Here is a 23,878-nt window from a genome sequence, read left to right on the forward strand (position 1 = left end):
GTTATTTCTACTCTTCAATGGCCGTTCTCCTGCAGACACTGAGGATTTTGTAATCCACGCGTGGAAGAATGAATATCATACTGCATGCACGGCTATTTTGATTACGTGTTCGAGTCAGTTACGGGCTACGTTTTCTCTCAAATGCCGGGGATTATTCCCTGCTTTAATCGACCTTGCACAAGATAACCTCAAGCTAGAGGAGACCTGCTGTCTGTTTGACAGCTCTCAAGTGCATCTTAATTTTTGTATATATATTTTCCGTATGTGAGACTTCTTCTAAATCCAAACCTACTTTTTTATTCCGTCTACAGTCGTCGTAGCAACATTTCGAGATTGTTTATAATAGTAATAACTGTATTTTTTTAACGCGTCTCGGAAAACTCGTCCTTGCAAACTCAAATCGTCGTCTCTTCATTAAACAATAGCAGCATATTCGTATCTAGATTTAAATCTAAATCTGGATTGAACTCTTTTGTTCACAATTTCAGATTCAAGTACACACAGCGCTTGAATGGGAGTGAAGCTCTCCCACACGGAAGTGACTTACGCACGTTAGGCCAGTGTGTGTTTTCTTAGTGTCTAAGTTGTATTAGTTGCGTTCATTGAATTAGTTATTAAAATGATCCCTGATAAGGCACCGGGCGAGGACGTGTTACATGCTTCAGAGGACTTGAAGAAAGAAGCGCACATTCCCAGTTTTGAGAAATACAAAGAGCTCTACATCAAATCTGTCGAGTCTCCCGAGGGTGAGTTTTGTGCTTTTGGGCAAGTTATGCACAGGTTAAAGCTGTTATTTTGGAGAAGGAAAAAAAATAATACTTCACTTGGCTGTGTCTCAAAGCCTTGTGCCCTTGATAGACAGCAGTTTTGGATATCTATAACCACCTATGCCCTAGTTTTGTGTTAGGTGAATTATTTTTTTATGTAATGTAATATTTCTTTGAATCCTTTATTGTTAGAATTATCCAGCAAAGCTTTAAATTCATGTATGTTTAATGTATAAAATATAATTCATGTTTCTTTAAAAAAAAAAAAAAAAAAAAAAAAAAAAAAAAAAAATATATATATATATATATATATATATATATATATATAATTTATGTATAATTGTTGTTGATGTAATTGTGGTTGTCAAATACAAAACAAACAAAAAAATAGACCAAATAATTGAATTTGAACATCTCTTCAAATATTAGTACATTACAATACATACAAAAATAATAGTAATTACAATACTTTATTAATTAAGTCAATTATTATTATTATAGTTACTTATATATTAGTGCTGGCTTTACTAGTACCACTGATAGCTAGTAAATGTGTCTGGTTTTGCTCTGTTTTTTTGTACACAATTTTTGAATCTGCATTTGTTTGTCCCTTTGTGTTCAGAGTTCTGGGGAGATGTCGCCAAAGATTTTTTCTGGAAGACAAAATACACCGGGAAGTTCCTGGACTACAATTTCGACGTGACCAAGGGTGAGATTTACGTGAAGTGCATGGAAGGCGCCACAACCAACATCTGCTATAATGTTTTGGACCGCATCGTCCACGAGAGGAAACTGGGTGACAGAGTGGCTTTTTACTGGTTAGTATTTGTGAAGTATGGGGTTTAAATGTTTGTTTTCCCCGGATGTTGCGCAAGTGATATTAAAAGTCTCTTATTGTATTTGAAGATTGGTGATGTCAATGTTTTGATTTTCATCTACTTTGCCAATGTCATTATCCAAAAACAAAATACAGTACACTAAAAGTGCCCCTATTGTGCTATTTTAAAGTTCCCTGATTTTGTTTTGGAGGTCTACTTAAATAATAATAATAATAATAAATTTTATTTATAATGCACTTTATATTAAACAAAATCTCAAAGTGCTAAAATAAAATATTTTATTTTAAAATAAATAGGTGGACATGCATCCAGGGTCAAAAAACACTTTAATTTTCTCTTAATATACATTGAAGCATCACCTCATAATTTCGTAAAGAGTCTGAAAAACGTTTGTTCGGAGATTCACTAAACCCCTCCTTACTGCCAGCCTACTCTGCTCTGATTGGTCAAATGGCTTAGTCTGTCAAGTATATGTCTCTGCAGGATAATAATAGGAGTTACTAGATCAGTAGGCAAGGCCATAAACAGAGGGCCGTTTTCCGTTTTCCACTTTGAATTTTAGCTTCAGAGCTTCCTATGCACTTGATACACAGTGATACGAACAGTAACAATGGTGCCGTATTTTTGTGTGTTTTTTTGTTTGTTTTGGATCTAATGCGAGTAAAGTGTTTTCGAAGTGGATTTGCAGCTTTGAAAACAGCATCTTCTTGAAATGTCGACAGCACTCTGTGTTTAAGGGCGGGTTAAAGTAGACGTTGTTCATGGACAGCCATTAAAAACAATTGGCAGGGATTTTGCTAATTTGTTACGTTGTTACATAGGTATCTAACAGGAAGTATGACTGGAGTTCCTGACAACTCCTTTCTGTAGTTTAGAACTGATTCTTTCTTTTAGGAGAAAACAACTTTATTTGTTGTGCACTTTGATCTTTAAAACTTTGCAGACATTTTACATTCACAAACAGCTTTTTTTATTTACTGCATGGAAGTAAATATTCGTAAAAAAGCATAATGGGACACATTATTATCTCAGAAATAACATTGGATTGTGGTGATTGTTAGCCCTTACCGAATTTCAGTCTACAACCTTTCAGTAACCAGTCTGATACTTTTACCACTAGGTTAAACTACACTTGTATTTAGGTTAGGACCTGTATATTAAGCCACAAACCTACATGGTTTAGTCCACTTTCAGATTACCTTAGGCTATACAGTATTGCTGGACTATTATATTCATATTATAATTTAATACAGGCTTGCTGACAGACAGGGACACATTGGAGCTATTTTAGTAAGCTTGAACTAGGTCCCACCAATAGCTGTCCTCCTAGAATAAAGTGTATATTGTGTTGCATCTTCATAGGCTTCATTTGTTCATGTGCATTGCAGTGGATCAGTTTATCTGTGCTGAATGCTGTCCATGCAGATCAGGACTTTTTTGGCAGTCATTGTTCCCATTCAGGATCTACAAAAATAGCCTTCAAGCACTTCACGTGTAACAAATGTTGCTTGTGGTAGTTGATAATTCTCTGCTTTTGCAATACCAGTTTAGCAATTGTAAAGTCTTCAATCATTTCTTCATCGTTTCTCAACATAAGTTCAAATCATTACAGAATTCAGTTTGAAACACTCAGGCATGAATCTTTTCCGCAGTCACGGTCTTTTACAAGACTTCTGCTTTCTGTGTCAGAATGCAGCTGTATTATAAGAATGTCTGCTGACATCCAGAGTCAAGGAAAGATAAAAAGTTAAATGTTAACTGTAGAGGATATTCAAGGACGCCTCTCATGGCAAAATAGTGTAATCAGAGGTTGACAGTAATTGGAACATATCAGAAACAAACATTGAAAGTTAGAATTGAACATACCGGTGAATCTAGAAGATGCACAAGTCTCAAGTTCATACTTTGCCACTGAACATAACATAAGTACTTAATGATCATACATGAATGATTATGACTGTGAATGAATCAACTAATTAAAAAAAAAGGTCTATGATAAATACGCTAACGTTCAAAAGTTTGGGGTCGGTAAGAACTAAAGAAGTCTCCAATGCTTAATGTTAGTATTATTACAATTTTAAATAACTCTTCTATGTTTGAATGATTTAAAATCTAGTTTATTCCTGTAATGGCGAAGCTGAATTTTAGCATCATTAGGGCCCTGCTGATCCGAGCGCATAGCGCAGGTGCACTTAGAGCGTATCCGAATCTACTTTTGCTAGTGTAACAACAGATAAACAAGTCAGCGCACCAGGCACAGAGTCTAAAAGGGTTGTACCCATAAACTGTAAAAATAAATATGGACGTAGTGTCTGTGACGTCACGTTACCCATAGGATTCCGATAAGCCGTTCTGGAGCTTAAAGTTGGGCGTTGCCATCTTGCGAGCTCGTCATCGCGTGTCACTCCCGGATAACAGAGAATAGGCAAAAGGGCGGGTTGTGGGCAGAGCTTAGGTGATGCAAGGACTATAGGCGGCGGATAAATGGCTATCCACCTGTCACTCAAAATAACCACTTTAGAGTGAACTTTAAGGCTTGATATGATGTAAACGAATGAGTTATAAAAAAATTCACCCCCTCACAGTTGTCATGAAAAGCAATTTGTACCAGGCTGTAAACATCTTTTTTTCTGCTGTAAAGTTGGGAATTTTAACATGGGGCTCAATGAGATTCTGCTTCCTTCTGGAGCCTGTACCTAGTGGCCAGTCGAGGAATTGCAGTTTACATTACTTCCCTATTAGCTTCAAGGGAGGTTGCCGCTTGGTTGTACCCAGTCTCTTAATGAGTCATGGGTGTGTTTTTGGGCGCAACGTGCAATAAACCAATCAGAGTCTCATCTCCCATTCCCTTGAAGCCAGTTGTGCTTGCACCATGGCGGATTTGCTATTTACATTGCGAGCAGAGACTATACGCTTCTCCAAATAGGAATCCTTGTTTTTTTTTATATTTAAAAATGTTTGTGTGCTGCCGCACGTCACTGTGTGTGTAATAAGCATAGTATACACATTGTGCACTTGTGTATAGGCGCACATTACTAATAAAAAATACAGCACCATTGATTTTAGAGGTTTTTGTTGGTCAATGGTAGCCTAGAAATCTAAACGCACCCTAGCGGCAGCAAATTTAATCTGCCCGCGAGTGTCGTCTAGCAACTCTCAATACCCTTCTGAGCTGTATTCGCCTAACTCTTGCTGGGCCAATCACATCGTGTATAGAGTCAGTGGGCGGGGCCATAATGACGACGGCCAAGTTGCGATTGCGTGATTCTAGTAAACACAGAAACTGGCGAACGGCGGTCTTTCGAATCATCTTTGACCATGACTCTGAAAGCTTTTCTCTGAGAAAAGAACAAAAAACGGCACTGTAGTCATTCTTAAAAAGGGAAGGGTGTTCGGAGTTTTGCTAACAGGATATGGCGAATGTTTAATCTATCAACAAGGTCTGTTTCACCTTCTTTGCTCTGGTTGGTGTAGTGCTATCCTATTGCGTGCAGAGGGAGTTTAAAAGACAACCATTTATCCCGCCCCTCGGATTGAGCCCTGTCAATGGTGAGTTTCCAGACCAAACATCTTGATGTGGGTCTGGCTTGTCAGGCTAGGTCAATGGCGCAGTCGATTTCAGTTCCCTCAAAATAGCCACGTGCCAACAATGAGCCTGAACACACCTCATTTTCAGGCCAGCACGTCGATGGGCGCAAGTGCATTTGCTGTTTAAACAATGTGGCACTGGACGTGAAAATGATAACTGCATTGTCTTTGAATAAAAACTCATTATACAGTATAAACTTTTCAACCAACGGTATATGACTAATATTTCTGCCATTGATTTGAACAGGGAGGGTAATGAACCTGGAGATCAGAAGACCGTGACCTACAGAGAACTGCTCCTACAAGTCTGCAAGTTTGCTAATGTCCTCAAGTCACAAGGTAAAACACAAATGCTGTTGTACTGGTTAAGAATGGTATAATAGTGACCAGCAGCAGGTTAAAGATTTGACACTGATGTTGTGTATTAAGGCAATGTCCGAATGCCAATGAGAGAGCCTTGCTCACTTTCTTTCTTTGACTGTGCAGGCGTGAAGAAAGGGGACCGTGTGTCTATTTACATGCCCATGGTGGTGGAGCTGGTGGTGGCCATGTTGGCCTGCGCTCGGATTGGAGCGGTTCACTCTATTGTGGTCAGTCTTTTGTAATTTGCGACTCATTTCCTTTGTCTTCCCTTGGAATTTAGCTGGAGCACTATGTTTAAAAAAACCAAAGTAGGCCTATCTAAACTTGTTTTGCAAAGTGTGATCTTTATCAGACTTTTTTCCCCCCCACTTTTAGCAGGTCTCTGCAGACTTTGCTGGAAAGCTCTGGCGCTGTATCAGAAATGTACTCTTTTGCAGCATTATACTTATCCACGTTTTTGTTTTCACAATCCAGTTTGCCGGTTTCTCCGCCGAGTCACTGTGTGAGAGGATCATGGACTCTCAGTGCTGTCTTCTTGTAACAGCTGGTAAGGAAAGCATGCCAAAAAAATCCGACATAATTTACTCAAAGTATATAATCTCTGCTAATCCCAAAGGTAATCAGATGAGTTTTCACCTAACTGCAAAAGAGTGCTGCATTTCACATTGTTCACAAGTCTGTGGATTGAAAGTGGCAGTAATCGTATTACTATCAAAAGCTCTTTAGCCTGTGGCTGTTTTTTTTTTTTTTTAAAGCATTTAGACTAGAGTTTGGCATGTTTAGGGTTTTTGGGATAAATATGACCTGGATGAATCCCATAATCCATATTAAGCTATTTTTAAAGGCTGGAATAGGGCTGCACAATAATGGTTTTGATAATCAAAATTGTTTTACTCAAATTATAATTAATTATTAATCACAAATAATATCCTGGTATTCCAGAGAAAGATTAATTTCATTTATATATTAAATAATGCTGTCAAACGATTAATCGCATCCAAATCCATGTTTACGTAATGTACACTATATTGCCAAAAGTTTTGGGACGCCTGTCTTTACATGCACATGAATTTAAATGACATCCCATTCCTATTCCGTAGGGTTTAATATGGAGTTGGCCAACCCTTTGCAGCTATAACAGCTTAAGCTCTATTGGGAAGGCTTTCCACAAGGTTTAGGAGAGTGTTTATGGGAATTTTTGACCATTCTTCAAGAGGCGCATTTGTGAGGTCAGGCACTGATGTTGGATGAGAAGGCCTGGCCCGTGCCTCGCAGTCTCATTCTAATTCATCTCAAAGGTGTTTTATCGGGTTGAGGTCAGGACAAGCCAGGCCAGTCAAGCTCCTCCACACCAAACCTGCTCATCCATGTCTTTATGGTCTATGGTTTTGAACCCGCTCTGTGATTTTTTTATTTTTATTATTATTATTTTAATGTACCTTTTTTTTTTTTTACATGGCTTACCACTTCATGGCTGAGTTGCTGTTGTTCCCAATTGGTTCCACTTTGTTATAATACCAGGGTTTTTCCTGCATGGGGTACTACGAGGCGGCCGCCTCCGTCAAATTTCGTGCCAACAAAACTCAGACAGGCAGTCACATGCTCTCAGATACACATTTTCACCGACACGGTTCTGTTGCAGGTTTCCGGCCTGTGTCCATTCTCAAACCGCTCGATAGGGATCAATGTTAAATCCGCAGATCCGTCGGTCGGGAATGTTAATAAAAAACATTACAATTAATTGTGGGTAGATTAGAGATAAATCATGAATGTGTTGATTTTAATGAAGACACAGAACTCATTTCATGGTAATACACAGCGAACTTGCGTCACTCTTTACTTTCCTTTTCAACATTGTGATGTCTAGTTTGTTTTTAGTGCTCTGGTCAAACAGTTCACAAAATTGGTCTGAATCGTTCTAAACAGTTTGCTTTCGGAGTTTCTCCTCAGGGAAAACCAATCGAGGAAAATATAGGCCTAGAGCCCCTCCCAGTGGATATTATATAAAACACAAAGGAAAAACCTAACATGAGATTGCTTTATAACTTAACAGCTTTAACGAAAAATATACACAAGCTTAACAAATTATTCTGATAAGAGTTTTTTCCAACAATGAAGTAGCCTATGAAGCGGGGACAGTTTATTTTTGAATGGTGTAAAACCTGTGTTTAGGCTTTTAATGAAATGTAATTTAACCAAAGAAGAACTTTTATTTTAAATAAATATTAATTTAAAAGCAGTCTACTTCAGTGTGATATGTTACCATATCATCATTATTAAGACACAGAGTTTGAATAATTGTAGTGTGACGATCAGGTGTCGATATCTAAATGAGAATATCATAGGTTTGGGCAGTTGCTGGGTGGATGACTTATTTTTAACAGTGGATTCAGGTGACGTTCGAGCTGATCCACACAGCTCTAGTGCACAAGCTCTAAAGTCCCTTTTAAAGTTCAGGTAAATGTCAGTGCACAGACTTGTTCATGTTGCACACTGAATATAGGCTGGAGCTCTTAATTTAGAAATCTCAAAGTTCACCAGATTAATGAATTCATCTTTAAAATGTACAAACATTTCTTAAGAAAATAGACCCAGTTAGACTTATAGACGTCACCGTTGTCACTTATAGCTGTGCAAGCATAGTGGCTTTAGGAAACTAGCATAACAAGTGGAGGAAAATGGTTTAAATCCACAGAATAAGAGAGACCTTATTTGTTGTGCCTTTGTATGCCAGAATCGGAATGCAAAAAAAGCTACATTTTTATAGAATTCCGTCATTGGACACCCTTTGAACTTGAAGCTAAACTCAGACGTTTGTTTGAAATCACAGACTGGACTGATGAAATATGCAATGATTAGTCTACCATTAAATAGGGCTAGGCGATATTTTCCTCGATAAAACGATAACAACAGTTTGATAAATTATCGATATAATGCTTATCCTTTCTATGCGTATTGCAGACCGAAGTACTCTCAGAAGTGCATTATGAATACATTATAGTTCTCCTTTTTAATCCGCTTAGAAAAGTGCCACGTTTTATTTTATGTCATCAATCTTGATCGTTCAACTATTCGTATAACTGTATTTAAATAGGGGAAACATGGAGATGTTTAGTCACTTCTAACTTGATCTCTGTTTGGTACCATAGTGAATGAACTGGGCTTAGTGGGCTAAGCTAAATGCTATCAGATTGTCACCGCACGTCAGAGCGAATAAGTGCACTCACTCAGACGAGAGAGGTATGTATCAACTCGTCTTAGTTAAGGGAATAACAGTTTAATATGAAAAAGCGGTGAAGTATCCCTTTAATAAGAAATGGGCTTTTCATTCTAAACTATAATGATCAGTATGTATTACAGAAAAATGTTAGGGTATATACCGTGCCTGATGCATGTAGGCAGCGCCAAAGTCTTTGAGCTTGGGAGTGGACTATATCCATAAAATAAACATTTCAGCCATGATAAAACCAACATCTGTTATCACCAATAAAAGTCTTTGTCTTTTCAGGATTTTCTGTGATGTGCAAGTAAATGCGTTTGTTGAATTTAAAAAATGTTTTATTGTGTTTCTTTCTCAGATGGGTTTTACCGTGGTGATAAGCTGATCAATCTGAAGCTTATAGCCGATGAAGCACTACAGAAATGCAGGGACAAGTATGTTAACTAGTAAAAAACTCTTGTTAACTAGTCGTGCAATGATTATCATTTTTGCACGTGCACACAGTGGCAACTTTATTAGATACATTTTTTAGTAGCAGTAGAGAGCCATTCTTGAAGACTGGAAAAAAACTTCAGTTCAACTCAACTGTTTTTGTCTCTGAATGGTCATTTTTGAGGAAGAAATGCTAGACTGGACAGTAATTCCTTTCAGCAGTTTTTTAGTCACACAGTAAGATCATTTTAGATTTCAGCAGAGCTATGATGATAAATCAGGAAACATTACAATTTAACATTTTTAAAATTCAATTTATTTCTCTGATGGCAAAGCTGAATTTTCAGCATCATTTTCAGACTTCACTTTTTTTTTTATACAGTATATATACATTTAAAAAGGATGGCATTTATTTGAATTGGAACATAACATAACATTTATTTATGGACACTTTTGATCAATTTAATGCCTCCTTACTTAATAAAGGTATTCATTAAAAAAAAAAAAAAATCTTACTGACCCCAAACTATGTTGTCAGTTTTGGAGAATGAAAGTGGGGTTCGTATGGAAAACTATTTTTGAGGAAGAAACACTGGACATCTAATAAAGTGGCCCTGTAACTGTGTACATGCTTAACAGTGTGTCTCTTTTCTGTTCACTTGATTCTAATGTCTTTCACACTGTCAGGTCTTTCACTGTGGAGAAATGTATAATGCTAAAACACCTCACGAAGGAAGATGTGGCCTTACCGCCGGGCTCGCTGTCACCCCCAGCGAAACGTGCCTGTCCCGACCTGCAGGTAAAACTTAACCTCTGCACCACATCCATACAACTATCAGACTTCACACTGTTGGTTTCTTTTCATGTTCATGTTTCTTACTCGTATGGACAGCTCCACATTGCTACAGGTGTTTTTGTAATTTATCCATCTGATCTCAAGCTTATTCTAGTTTTCCCCCCCATTTGATTAAATCTCAGTTACAAATGATTTTTGTTAGGTCAGTGGTAATAGATATTAAAGCAAACACTATGGGGTGTTTCAATTGCAGATACCAAAAGAGACCAGGGTGAACCATTTAATACTGTTCAAAAGTTTGGGGTCGGTGCGTCTGAAAGAAGTATTTTATGCTCACCAAGACTGCATTCATTTGAACAAAAATACAGTTAAAACTTAAATGTTTAAATTCTTAATTATAAATTAATTGATAATCATAAATAATTGAATTATAATGATAATATAAAAAGTATTATATATTTTTGTGATCACGTCTTCAGTCACATGATCCATCAGAAATCATTCCAATATGATGATTTGCTGCTCAAGAAACTTTTTTATCAATTAAATTTTGTATCAATGTTGAAAACAGCTGTGCTAAATCATATTTAAAGAACAGCATTTATTTGAAATATAAATAATTTTGTAACATAAATATCTTGCTGTCAGTTTTAATCAATTTAATGCATCCTTGTTAAAAAGTATTAATTTAAAGGTGCATTATGTTAGCCTGACAAGCCAGACCCACATCAAGATGTTTGGTCTGGAAACTCACCATTGACAGGGCTCTATCCGAGGGGCGGATAAACGGTTGTCTTTCAAACTCCCTCTGCACGCGATAGGATAGCGCTACACCAACCAGAGCAACGAAGGTGAAACAGAGCTTGTTGACAGATTAAACATTCACCGTATCCGGTCGGCTAAACTCTGAACACATCTTCCCTTTTTAAGAATGACTTCAGTGCCGTTCTTTGTCCTTTTCTCAGAGAAAAGCTTAACTCCAAGTCTTCCAGAGTCACGGTCAAAGCTGATTCGAAAGACCGCTGCCGTTCGCCAGTTTCTGTGTTTACTAGAAGCACGCAAACGCAACTCGGCCGTCGTCATTATGGCCCCGCCCGCCGACTCTATACACGACGTGATTGGCCCGTCCAAATTGTGAGGAGTAACAGCTCAGAACCGTATTGAGAGTTCCTAGACGACACTCGCAGGCAGATTAAATTTGCTGCCGCTAGGGTGCGTCTAGATTTCTAGGCTAGCATTATGTAGTATTTTTGCAGTAAAATATCCAAAACCACTTGCCTAATGTTATATATTTTGTTCAATTGAGTTCTTACAATACCCCAAATGTTTCCACCATTTGTAAATTGTGAGAAAATTGCTATTTTAATCAAGGAGCTGGGACGTCTGAGGGAGTCGCCTGTCAGTTGCGTCTTATCTGTGTTACCCTCGGTTTACCCTCGGTTTCCGGTTTTATTCTGCAGAAGCGCTTTACTCTTAGCAGTGTGAACAAGTGTCACAGCAGCCGCTGAAAGAACGCACAGAGTAATGTCATAACATAATTGTCAACACACTTACATGTATCTGATATGATAAACAGAACTTCTTTACCTCATACTCAAGACCGGAAAAGCTGAAATGGTGCTGGCGACTGTGTCCCTTCATAATAAAAGTCCTGTTGCTCGTGAGCCGTGTTTTGTGTAACAATCACTCCAGCGGCTTTGCTCAGCTCCACAACACTCGGTCCTGCTCTGCTTCATACTACAGTAACTTTAATAACCGCGTTCATGAACCTGATATCTGCCCGAGTCCTATCCTGATTCTTTTCCACCGGCTGTGAGGTGAAGACCACACGTCCCAAGATTCTGAGCTCGAACTTGGCATCATCAAACTACGCCTTTGTTTTGAATAGGTGCACTCTAGCGGACAGAAAAGTTACATAGTGCAGCTTTCAATAAAATAATAAAATCTTACTGACCCCAAACTTTTAAACAGCTGTTTACTAAACATTGCAGATATTATCTTTTGCATTATGAGCAATTACTCATTATATAATTGTAAAATAAGTGGAAGGAATGATATCAGGACAGATGGAAACCAGATTCAAAAGGAGGTTTCCCTCCTGAGCACATGCGCTAATCACTAGGCCATGTCTTTGACACTATTCTGAGGTTTGATTTTGAGTTTGAACTAATTATGATTTATATTTTTTCTGACCTTTGATAAAGAGCTCCTTTCATTATTACACCTGAATCAATCAAGATCTGTCTATGTAAGTGGGGAATAAAGTCATAAAAATGACTGCAGTATCCCTTTCATTATGTCTTTGTTCTGTTTTCTCAAATGTTAACTCTTGTCCTGTTCAACTCCTGTGGAGTTTTGAGTCTTGCCATTGAGTCTTGAGGTTACAAGTGTTACTTTTGGTTATTTAACAAAGGTTTGCTTTAATGTTGTAAATCCATAAAGCACTGGCATGATTTCTCTATTGTACAGAAGACCTTTGAAACTGTTTTATGTGTGACGCTCAGTGATGCAAGCTGACCTCTTTTTAACCTGTAATTCTAATAATGTCAATTTGACTTTTATGCAAAAGATTTTTGGCTTTTTTTTCCTCCATCAATGTGAGTCCATGTCTGTGTCCTTTTCCTCTTTCGGTCTGAGTAATCTCTCCATTAACCCCCTTTAGCAGGAGAAAAAGAAAGAAAGAGTAAGGAAGGTCCGTCCCCCCCCACAGGTATTTCATGTCTCCTTTGTGCATTGTTATTTTTCTTCTTATTAACACCTGTTTGTGCGCTCATGGGCGGCTCTCTTGCTCTTAGGGATGGCTCGAGACCTTTATCACTATCCACACATTCTCACACAACACGACGTGTGTGTGTTGCCGTGTGTTTGTTTTCACAAATGCCTTTCACCATTTACACACTCATCAGACTTGGCGTTCAATTATAAGACCATAAATTAAAGGCATGTTCTGACTTATTAACAACTTAATGAGCTATTAATGTCTTTTTCATAATGATAATTTACTTTTTTTTTAAATTTATTTTTAGACAAACTGTAAATTTTGTGATTTACAAATAAATAATGTGCTGTTATTGACTGCAGACCATAGATGTCACTTAAATTGACATTAAGTTGAAAATAACCTGGAATATAAATAAATAAATAAATATATATATATATATATATATATATATATATATATATATATATATATATATATATATATATATATATATATATATATATATATATATTTGAGAATAATCTAGTTTACAGTCTTGTGAGTGTTGAATCTAAATGTAAAATATTTTACATTTTCTGATACTTTTTACCAGTGGTATGCATTTGTGATGAATTAAAGATAAAACATATATATTTTTAATCTTACTGACCTCTATTTTTATTATGTTTATATCTTATTTTGCTTATTTTTTTCTCTCCAAGACTGAAACACTTTTTCATTGTCTAGTATGAGTTTGTTTAGTAACACTTCATAAAAACGTTCATTAACATCAAAAACATTTTGACTATAAAAGTATTCAATAATTACTTAATATTTCATTACATTCAGCAATGTAAAGAGTTTGAAATGTCAAATACTGACCTGTTCAGCATTATAATTTTTGTTAATGGTTTTTATGAAGCGTTTCGACTTCATCATTGACCTCTTCATGATTTGATCGCCAGTTCTGATCCATGAGCTAGCACTGAACCCTTTTACTGTGCCTAGTAAAAGAAATGATTGCCATATCTCTGTTCAATGACCTTGTTTCCATGTTTTAAACGTTCTCCTCACATACAATTTGCGATTTCATCACAAATGTATCTGGGAAGCTCTTCTATCATGGTAGTGACTAGACTCTAAAAGCTTGGTGTTAGCAGTTTTATGTGCTGAAATTTTTTCGTCCCAGTCTGTCTAATGGATTTGACGGTTCTTTCTGTGTAGTCAAACACTAACTCTCTCCTATTAGCTCCATGCAAATGCTCTTGTCACTTAAATGAACTCAAGTGCTTGTATAGTGTTCCCTTAGTCTCTGAACTGCATGAAAAATTAGACCTTTAGACTTGTTGCATTCATGTATCTTTGTTTGTCCGTCTAGTGTTTTTGTGTTTTGTGTTATTAACTAAACCTGATCTTTTCAGAGGCTTTCTCTTTCAGTTTTGAAAACGCCTTTGACTAAAGCAGATGGGCATCTGTGCTGCATTCACTTTGGTTAGATTAAACTGAATCAGCTGAAATAAATACCAACATGTGGCTCTAATTAATTTATTATATTCATTTTTTTTTGCATTCAACACTCTTTTGATTTAATCTTTCGCTGCTTTTCAAATCATTTTGGAATAGTTGTATTTACAAAATCGAAAACACAAAAGTTTTGCCAAAGCATTAAAATGTATTTTTTTCCTCCCAATTAACTATGATTTTTTTTCCATTTAGGGACTCTGTAGTTTATAAGCACAAATGTGAATCCTGTCTTTTTGGTTTGAAAAGCACATTTATTATTTATTCCTTATCAGTATTTTATTTTGTTAACTATATCTAAAACTATTTAGAAAAAAAATAATTGAAATAAAGCTTAAATAAAATATAGATATTAAATGTAAAATCTTAAACTTAAAAAACTTAAATCCGTTTTAATGCCTTGGCGACAAATTTAAATAAAGTACTAAAATTACTTAAACAGAAACTTAAATAAAAAAATAAAGCTGCAATATATTACATTTTTGAATGAGTGCACTCGATAATGTCCACTACTCTCCCCTCAAATAATGCCCTATTTGAGGGTTTGGGGGGGAATTTTGGATTCAGCCCATGTCCCAAGATTTTGCGCTCAAATTGTCGTCATCAAGCTACACCTTTGTTTTTAATAGGCGACGTCTAGCAGACGGAAAAATTACATAGTGCACCTTTAAAGCGAAATAGAAATAAAAATATATTTTGTGCCGAAGAAAACTAAACGTATAAAAAATTTGAATACTAATTCAAAATGTAAAAAGAAATACCATTATATTATAAATGATTCATAACACTGATGTAATTCCTGTTGGTGGAGTTTGCTCTGTACAAATAGTGCTTGTAAATGAGGAAGTAACTGAATTTCATTTGATCATTTATTAAAAAAAAATCCTTGCCAGGAAATTACTCATTTAGCCAGTTTGAGATGACGGACTACCATATAATATATAACTGTTATTATAACAGTTTTTTGCCGTCATTCTCTGTGGTAGAGTGAGAATACAAAAAATACTTGCAGTAGATCAGCATCAGTAATGCACAGGATGTACATTCTTTTGCGTATTATTTTGTTGCACTGCTTCTATAAAACAACCACAGATGAACTTCTTATGACTTGAAAGCAGCATTTTTTCAGTTCAATCCAGCAGTTTATAACCTTCACAGACTGATTTGATAACATCAGGTTCCCTAAATTTTGTATTGTTCTCTGAAGTGTGACACCAGGAAGCGTGAACACAAGTTACGTGAGCTGAGTTAACTATGAGCACTCTGTGTTGTGATTGGTGCAGGTGCCGTGGAATCCTGAGGTGGATATGTGTTGGCACTCTCTGATTGGTGGAGCATCAGAGGAGTGTGAGCCTGTGTGGTGTGATTCAGAGGATCCACTCTTCATCCTCTATACCAGTGGCTCTACTGGGAAACCTAAGGTAGATCCTCCAAACAACCCAATCCTCCCAACCCAATTTGCTTTTGTATATATCTTTTATTTGTCCCTCTTTTTATCACGCTCTTCTACTTCACTAGGGTGTGTTGCATACAGTGAGTGGCTACATGCTCTACACTGCAGCCACCTTTAAGCTGGTGTTTGATTATCACTCTGATGATGTCTACTGGTGCACTGCGGATATTGGTTGGATCACCGGTCACTCCTACATCACATATGGACCCTTGGCCAATGGTGCAACTAGTGTGTTGGTAAGGGGAACATCCTGATGAACACTTTTTGTGTGTGATGTAGTCTTTGTGCCCTTTGTAGTCTTTGTGATTTAAAACAGAAACATTTATATTACGGGTTCAGGAAATGGGTGAAAAACATCCAACTGTGTTGGATATGGGTGTGGGTTGGGTCGGACAAGGGGGAAACACGGGTCTAACATGGGTTTAAAACAGTCACGTGCGAACGTAAAAATGTATGCATATTTTTAGGAACACATCTAAAAAAATATGTCTTGCCTGTATTTCAAGTTAATCAAATAATTGTAAAATAATATCAGGTTATTTGTGCTCGTGCAGCCGCGCGCCCTCTCAGGCTTATCTCACTTTCAAAAAATCACACAAGGCTTCAAGGGGGTCGCACACTGGACGCGAAAAGCTCACCGCCGGACGCGCACATTATATAGGCCTATGCGCAAGCTCAGTTTTGAATCCACTTCTGACAGAAGAGCTGCACAATGTGTGCATCTTTTTGCACAGGGTGAAATCAGTATATTGGCGCTCTGTGGCGCGGATTTTGAACAACTTCCTGAGTCACGGAGAGGCACCGAATGTCGCCGCCGGTGTGCATATACACTCATTGAAAATAATTTATTCAAATTTTAAAGACGTGGCACGGTGCTGTATTTATTTTTGTATGGCCTGGCAATAAATGTGTTGGCCTATATAATGTTATGCTAAACTGATTGTATTTCGGGTGCGGGTCGGGTGTCGGTTCTATTTTAAGTGGGTCGGGTCGGGTGCGGATTTTAATTAGTGCTTCATGTCGGAAAACGGGTCAGATGCGGTTTAACGCACCGCGGGTACGGGCAGGGGCAGATTTACAAAATCGGACCCATGCAGGACTCTAGGACTATTACGGTACACAATAAAGCCATATGATTAGTCTTATGCTTTCAATCTTCTTTTCCTAGTTTGAGGGTCTTCCCACATACCCAGATGTGAGCCGAATGTGGGAGATTGTTGATAAATATCAAGTATCCAAATTCTACACAGCACCCACCGCTATCCGGCTACTGATGAAGTACGGCAGTGAGCCCGTTCAGAAGTAAGTTTGGTGTCTATCGTGTTTGTCCCAGATTTAGTACAGTAGAGTCATGCAACATTTCAGACCGTTTTCACAATATCAGACCCGTTTAAAATTGTAATCTACAGGCCTGGAGGAATCATTGAAAAGACAAAAATATTGAAATAATTAAAAAAAAACTGCTACTGTTCAAAAATTGGGGGCAGATGACTTAAAAAATGAAATACATTAAAGTGACAGTAAAGGCATTTACGTAGGAATGCACTGAAATTCATTTTCAGGGCCTTAAATTTAGGATGTACTTGGCCGAAAACCTAAAATAAATAACATTTTATTACAACAATTGTACAAACAATTAATATGCCCATAAGGCAGATTTTATCTCATCTTTTTAATAACAGAATTGTTTCAACTCCAGTTTGTTAGTGAAATATAAACATTGAAATGACAATAAACTTTAATAATTTGTTTTCATGACAGATCTATTTTTAAACATACATAAAATAATGAAGACATTACTAACAGCGTAAGTAAATTAATATATGATAGTGCATATATTTAGCAAATTGCTCTTTTCTAAAATTATTTTTTCTAGCTAACTTATGCGTTTATGGACATAAAGGCTTTCTTGGGGTAAATGTAATGTCAAGTGACTTTTTTTTAGCTTACAAACTGTTTAATTGAAGACTTTCCTCCGTTGCAACAGTGATTGCATGAGGATTAAATTTGGTAAGTTGTAGTATATCTTTCAACATACCTTCTGGTGTTCAGGTATTTTATTTCATGCTGTTTTCTAGTAGTAAAGAGGAATAGGTGCTCGGTTCATGGGTGACTGTTGTTTTGGACACTAATTAAAAGTGTTTTAAGATGATGATTTTTGGTTACAAACTATTTATATTCTAAATAAATTGTGTTCTTTTGAACTTTCTATGCATCAAAGAATCCTGAGAAAAAAAATTAAGCACAACTTTGAGCACAGCTGTTTTTAATTCTGATAATAATTGTAACTGTTTCTTGAGCATCAAATCAGAATATTAGAATGATTTCTAAATTATGCTAAAATCTCAGCTTTTTTTTTATTTATAATAATATTTCATAATATTACATTTACTGTATTTTTGATCAAATACAAAAACATAATCTTACTGACTCCAAACTTTTGAACGGTAGTTTTAGTGTATTCACTCCCATAGGTATGTTCAGCTATCAAAATATTTTATGACCTGGAAATATTTTTTTGTGAAATCCTTATCCAGAAATATTTCTAATTTACACTGAGTATATATTTAGTATATACAATATACTGTTTACAGTATAAAGTATAGTGTTTAGGAATGAGTATTGACGGTATTATGAATGTTTATTTATAATTCCCATTGCTTGGTAATGTTATTCACTTTCTCCCATTTCCAGGTAATGCTTGATTACATAACTTTATGATAACTACTATATATATAGATATAGATGTTAGATATAGTAACACTTGATAGTATTCATCTCTGTGTACAAAGTCTGCTAACAGATCAGCGTTTATAAGTCCATTCGCTTTGCATTGTGTGCAGTATGTGCCAGCTTTCTGTCCTCAACCAGTATTACGCAGCCTTGATACAGTACCAATAGATTGGTATATTGTTATTGCTAGTGGTCTTTGTTATAACCATTTTCCACATTTTACAAAAATAATAATAATGTACAAAACTGCATAATGGTTTGTGTTGTTAGATATAAGCGGACCTCCCTGAAAATTTTGGGGACCGTAGGGGAGCCCATAAACCCAGAAGCCTGGCAGTGGTACTACAATGTGGTGGGAGAGAAGAGATGTCCTGTGGTGGACACCTTCTGGCAGACTGAGACGGTATGAACTGAATTATAACATTGGACCAGAGCAGCAACATCCATGTTGCTTTGAAACAGTCCATAAGCTCACTTGTCTTTTATGTATCTTCCTTAGGGTGGGCATGTGATGACCCCTCTACCGGCCGCTACGCCCATGAAGCCTGGCTCTGCCGTGAGTGAACGCTGTGCTATGAATTAATAATAAAAAATAGCAATGAATAAAGATACACTAACGTTAAAAGGTTTGTGGTCAGTAAGATTTTATGTTTTTGAATGAAGTTTCTTATGCTCATCAAGATTGCATGTGTTTGATCAGAAATATGGCAAAAACAGTAATACAGCAAAATATTATTACAATTTAAAACAGCTATTTTCTACTTAAATATTTTTTTTAATTGTAATTTAGTCATGTTGAATTTTCAGCATACAGTCTTCAGTGTCAAACATGATCCTTCAGAAATCCTTTTAATATGATTTGATGCTCAAGGAAAAAACCTTAATGTCAATGTTGAACATTTGTGCTGCTTTAAAGTTTTGTGGAAACTGATAAGCATTTAATTTATAATAAAAATATTAAAAATATTATTAAAAATTAAAAATATTTTGTTACATTACTTTTTAATAAAAGTTTTTTTTTTTTTTTAATCTTACTGACCCTAAATTTCTGAACAGAAGTTTATATATTTGCACAAAGTAACAATTAAAGTTGAGCATTAACAGCATTTGTTGCATAATATTCACCTGTAATGTAATTTCTACAGAACAGAAAAAATGCATGATAATTTGAGATTAATGTGGTCGAATCGCTTTCTAACTCCTGTATGGTGGTTGTGTTTGTAGACATTTCCCTTTTTTGGGGTTGTACCTGCTATTCTGAATGAGTCGGGAGAGGAACTTGAAGGATCAAACGAAGGCTATCTGGTACGGTGATCTCTTGTTGCGTATTTTTAGTTAAATTATTTGATTACTTTTCTTTTTTTCCATGTTAGTTTTAAGTTTCTTAACACCAATTAATAATGTGAAACACGCGTTTAAAACACAAGAGCTGTAGAGTGTTCGCTCCTCTTCTCTTCCTCAGGTGTTTAAACAGCCTTGGCCAGGTGTGATGAGAACCGTGTACGGAAACCACCAGAGGTTCGAGACCACCTACTTCAAGAAATTTCCTGGCTATTACGTGACTGGAGACGGTAATTTATGCTGTGATTCTTTTCAGTTTTAAAGTAAGCGTTCTTCATGTGTTTGGGAAGTGAGAGCTTGTGCTTTAGTTAAGCGTGTTGTGTGTCCGTCCAGGTTGTCGTAGAGATAAGGACGGGTACTACTGGATCACTGGAAGGATAGATGATATGCTGAATGTATCTGGTGAGTAGAGGATGAGGATATTTGTGCCATTATTGTTTTACACAATACCCATCAACAAAAAAAAATCTCCTGTTGTGTAATGTTCCCCAGTGTGGAGTTGCTTGGTCTTGCAGATGTTGAAATAATGCAAGTTATTGATGGAATTCAGACCACACATTTTACAAACATTTGTCTCTTGCATGCTTTCTATCTATTTAATGAAATGACTAGAGATTTACAAAGTGTCGGAGTATACCAGTGCAATAAATGGCTTGTAAAAGAGCAAAAGCTTTATGTATGTTGCTGTTCGATCTGTTTCTTCCAGGTCACTTGCTGAGCACTGCGGAGGTGGAGTCAGCTCTGGTGGAGCATGAAGCTGTGGCGGAGGCAGCGGTTGTGGGGAGGCCACACCCTGTCAAAGGCGAAAGTCTCTACTGTTTTGTCACCCTCAATGACGGAATCAACTACAACCAAAAGCTGGAGACGGAGCTTAAAAAGCAGGGTATGTTTGCGTCAATGAATAGCAAAATTGTTAATTTTGTCATCATTTATACACTCTAATGTAATTTGAACCCAATGTGATGCTCTTTCTTCTATAAAACACACATGTAGATGTTATCCAGAGTGTTTGAACTCCTCTTCCCTATACAACAAAAGTAATTTTACTGTCAAACTTTAAAAAAGTACAGAAATATTGTTTAAAAAATAATAATAATCTGAATCTACTGGTAATCCACCAGAGCCACCACTCTCAAATGTTCCTAATTTAATTTTAATATTCCTATTTTATAAACTATTCCATGTGTTTCAAGCTTGTGTCTGCTGTTTAAATAATTGTATGAAACTATAAAGGACAACAAAAAAATCTGGGGGGTATTCCAGAAAGCAAGGTTAATTTACCGTCACATATACCTTGAACTCTTGGTAGATTAACCCAAACCTTGCTTACTCGAGGTATGCTGATTCCAAAAACAAGTCCCTGAGTAAGTTCAGACAACTCGGTGTGTTCCTGGTTAACACCCAAGACATTCTCAACAGCGCGACGAATCGATGATTTACCATGGAAACACGCTAAGAAAGAGCGCACCATTCTGCTTCCTCTTCTTCTTTTGTTTAATGGCGATTTACATAACCTACTTAGTGCACATCGCCACCTATTTGGTGATTTATGAAATAATTATTTGTTTAATAAGTAATCTTTATTCACTGAGAATAAGGATTATAGTGTTTGAAGCTAATTAATTAAATGCAGAGCCATGTGAAATAAAATAAAAATAATTACATTTAAACTAATTCTTTAGAATTAATATTATAATACTGTATATTATATAACTGAAACAAATGTGATTATATTAATCTTACTAATCTATATTAATTACAAAACGCATGTCTGAATACCTCTTAAGCAAACTAACCCTGGAACAGAAGCTGCTCTTCTGCATACGCTGAAAGTTACCTCTGTCTTTGGAAATGGGAGTCAAGGTTATCCACTAATTTACTCTTAAAAATAACTGGATATGTCACATTACCTGCTTTCTGGAATACCCCCTGAACAAGACTTTTGAAGTCTTTTTTGTTGTTTTGTGTTTTTTGTGCATCATTTTTTATTATTATTATTGGTGATCTCTACTAATAATCTGCCAGAGCTCACAAATTTACCTATTTTAATTCCATTATTCTGATTTTATAAACTATTCTATGAACTCTTAATTGTGTTTCAAGCTTAAATAATTATTAAATAATAAAATATGAATTAATTACAAACAATAAATTATTAATTAATAATATTAATTAAATAATAATGTCAAACTCAAAAAATATCATAAAACTTATTTGCTGTCTTCTAAGTCATACAACTGTAACATAGCTCACAGATTTTCCTTTTTTAATTCTAATATTCCTATTTTATAAACCATTCCTTGTGTTCCGAGATTGTGTCTGCTGTTTAGAGAATAATAACTTGACAAATTATTGGATGATGATTTTGTTTTTTGTTTTTCAAACAGTGAGAGAGAAGATTGGTGCCATAGCTACACCTGACTACATTCAGAATGCACCCAGCCTTCCAAAAACCAGATCAGGTATTATATTGAATGTTTTTTTGTTTTTGTTTTTTATATTATTAAAACTGTATTATTTATGATACTTAAGTGTTCTTCTGTTTTTTTGTTGTTGTTTTTTCATAGGTAAAATCATGCGTCGAGTCTTGCGGAAGATAGCATGTAATGAGCGGGATTTCGGTGACGTGTCCACATTAGCCGACAGCTCTGTCATTGAACAGCTGTTTGAGAACCGCTGCTGTACTGCTATGTGACCACCAGGGGCATCAAACACAACTCCACCGTCTGGCCCCAACACAAGCTTCAGTTCTGGAAGGAAAAGATTGAGTCTGAGCTTAAAATGGAGATTAGGAAAATGCTAGCGGGCAGATAGAATGGAAAAAAAACACTTAAGACTTTAAGAAATCTTTAGGAAAACCCAAGGTTTGGGAGCGTTACAGCTTTAACCAGATTTACAAGAATCACTTGTATTTTAGAAATCTTGTTTTTCCCTAAAAGTGTTTATTTTTTATTTGATTACATTTTGCTTTTCCTGTTTCCATGTTCATTAATCTTAATATGACTACACTGTCCTGCTTTCAATGTGCCAACATAACCTAAAAACAGGTTTTCATATGTTCTCCACTAAAACGGTAAATAAGACTGTACATGTTGTGTACTATGTAATAGCGCTGTGTTAAATCTCTGCTTTGGTCGAAGGTTTAGTTTTTAACATTTGACTTTCTATACAAGCCAAAGCATGCATTAATATTTCCCAGAGTAACATGGTATCATGCAGATGTTTCAACATGTTAAAATTGAACTGTGTATGTTTTACCCTTGGAACAGTTTATGACTTTGTTATAAAAGCTTGTGTGAACTAATATTGAAATTCTCCAGGAAACTTATGAATGAGCTTTGGCTGACTGCATAAAGGCTGTATGTTCATTTGAAAACATACTCAAGTGCAGTAAGTAGCGTTTGACCATGTTTTTGTCATAGTCCTCTGAACCTAAGACAACTGTTCAGTGAGCTTTCCATTTATTAAGTCATATTTCAGAGTGTATGAATCTGCCATTTTATATTGTGAAAGTATCCTTTCATAAAACATGTTCTGGAGATAAGTAATCAAATTCTGGTCATTTCATGTGTGTATGATGCTCTCATGCACCAGTGCTGGATTGCATTTGTTACTACTGTCAGATAATTATTATTTTTTCTAGCTTGGTATTCATTGTTTTTGTTTTGTTGGTCGAGTTAATTTGTTAATGTGGATGAGTATTAGCTGTCAGTGCTTCTCTCAACCCTCTAAACTCTCACTAGCCTCAATGATGAGCATTTTTGAACTTTATAATTATTTTATTTTTTTGTACCCTTTATTTTCCTTTTTATCATTAATTTCCCTGTAATCAATTCATTTGTGCAGGGCAATAACCAGAACTGGGTGAATTAAAGTGCTGAAATTTTGAAATCGCCTTTTGTGTTGTTTCTGTATGCATGTGCTTTACCCTTGCAATGTTTATTATCTGATAAATTATTATTAATTTAAATAGTCTTTTTTTTCCCGAATTTTTCTAATTTTGTGGTGGCGCTGCTCCAAAGTCTCAAGGGTTTGGGGTCTGTAAGATGTATGTTTACATTATTACTTTTATGCAGTAAGGTAAGGATGCATTAAACTAAAGAAATTTCGAATAAATGCCAGTT

The 23,878-nt window shown here is 36.1% G+C and overlaps 1 protein-coding gene across 2 annotated transcripts; it reads left to right on the forward strand.

The window, feature by feature from the left end:
• On the forward strand, positions 1-23,645 carry acss2 (acyl-CoA synthetase short chain family member 2). Of its 2 annotated transcripts, XM_067446591.1 has the most exons (19): positions 1-746; positions 1,390-1,585; positions 5,442-5,533; positions 5,681-5,784; positions 6,032-6,104; positions 9,136-9,211; positions 9,897-10,008; positions 12,668-12,715; positions 15,511-15,648; positions 15,746-15,916; positions 16,849-16,982; positions 18,684-18,816; positions 18,913-18,969; positions 19,638-19,718; positions 19,876-19,984; positions 20,088-20,156; positions 20,461-20,637; positions 22,142-22,216; positions 22,322-23,645. In XM_067446591.1, exons 1-19 carry the CDS (start codon positions 620-622, stop codon positions 22,447-22,449), a joined length of 2,100 nt encoding a protein of 699 aa, XP_067302692.1. In that variant the 5' UTR covers positions 1-619; the 3' UTR covers positions 22,450-23,645. The 2 variants fall into 2 exon arrangements, with proteins under 2 accessions (XP_067302692.1, XP_067302693.1); XM_067446592.1 differs by lacking the exon at positions 12,668-12,715.
• Positions 23,646-23,878: the final 233 nt, after the last annotated feature.

The sequence above is a fragment of the Pseudorasbora parva genome, chromosome 6, assembly GCF_024679245.1.
Source record: "Pseudorasbora parva isolate DD20220531a chromosome 6, ASM2467924v1, whole genome shotgun sequence".
NCBI lineage: Eukaryota > Metazoa > Chordata > Actinopteri > Cypriniformes > Gobionidae > Pseudorasbora > Pseudorasbora parva.

Bases quoted from the DNA above. Each gene is read 5' to 3' on its own strand.
- acss2 (XM_067446591.1), top strand. From the start codon at position 620: ATGATCCCTGATAAGGCACCGGGCGAGGACGTGTTACATGCTTCAGAG. The intron at 15,917-16,848 runs GTAAGGGGAACA...TTCTTTTCCTAG, and splicing joins ATGGTGCAACTAGTGTGTTG to TTTGAGGGTCTTCCCACATA. The intron at 18,970-19,637 runs GTGAGTGAACGC...TTGTGTTTGTAG, and splicing joins CCATGAAGCCTGGCTCTGCC to ACATTTCCCTTTTTTGGGGT.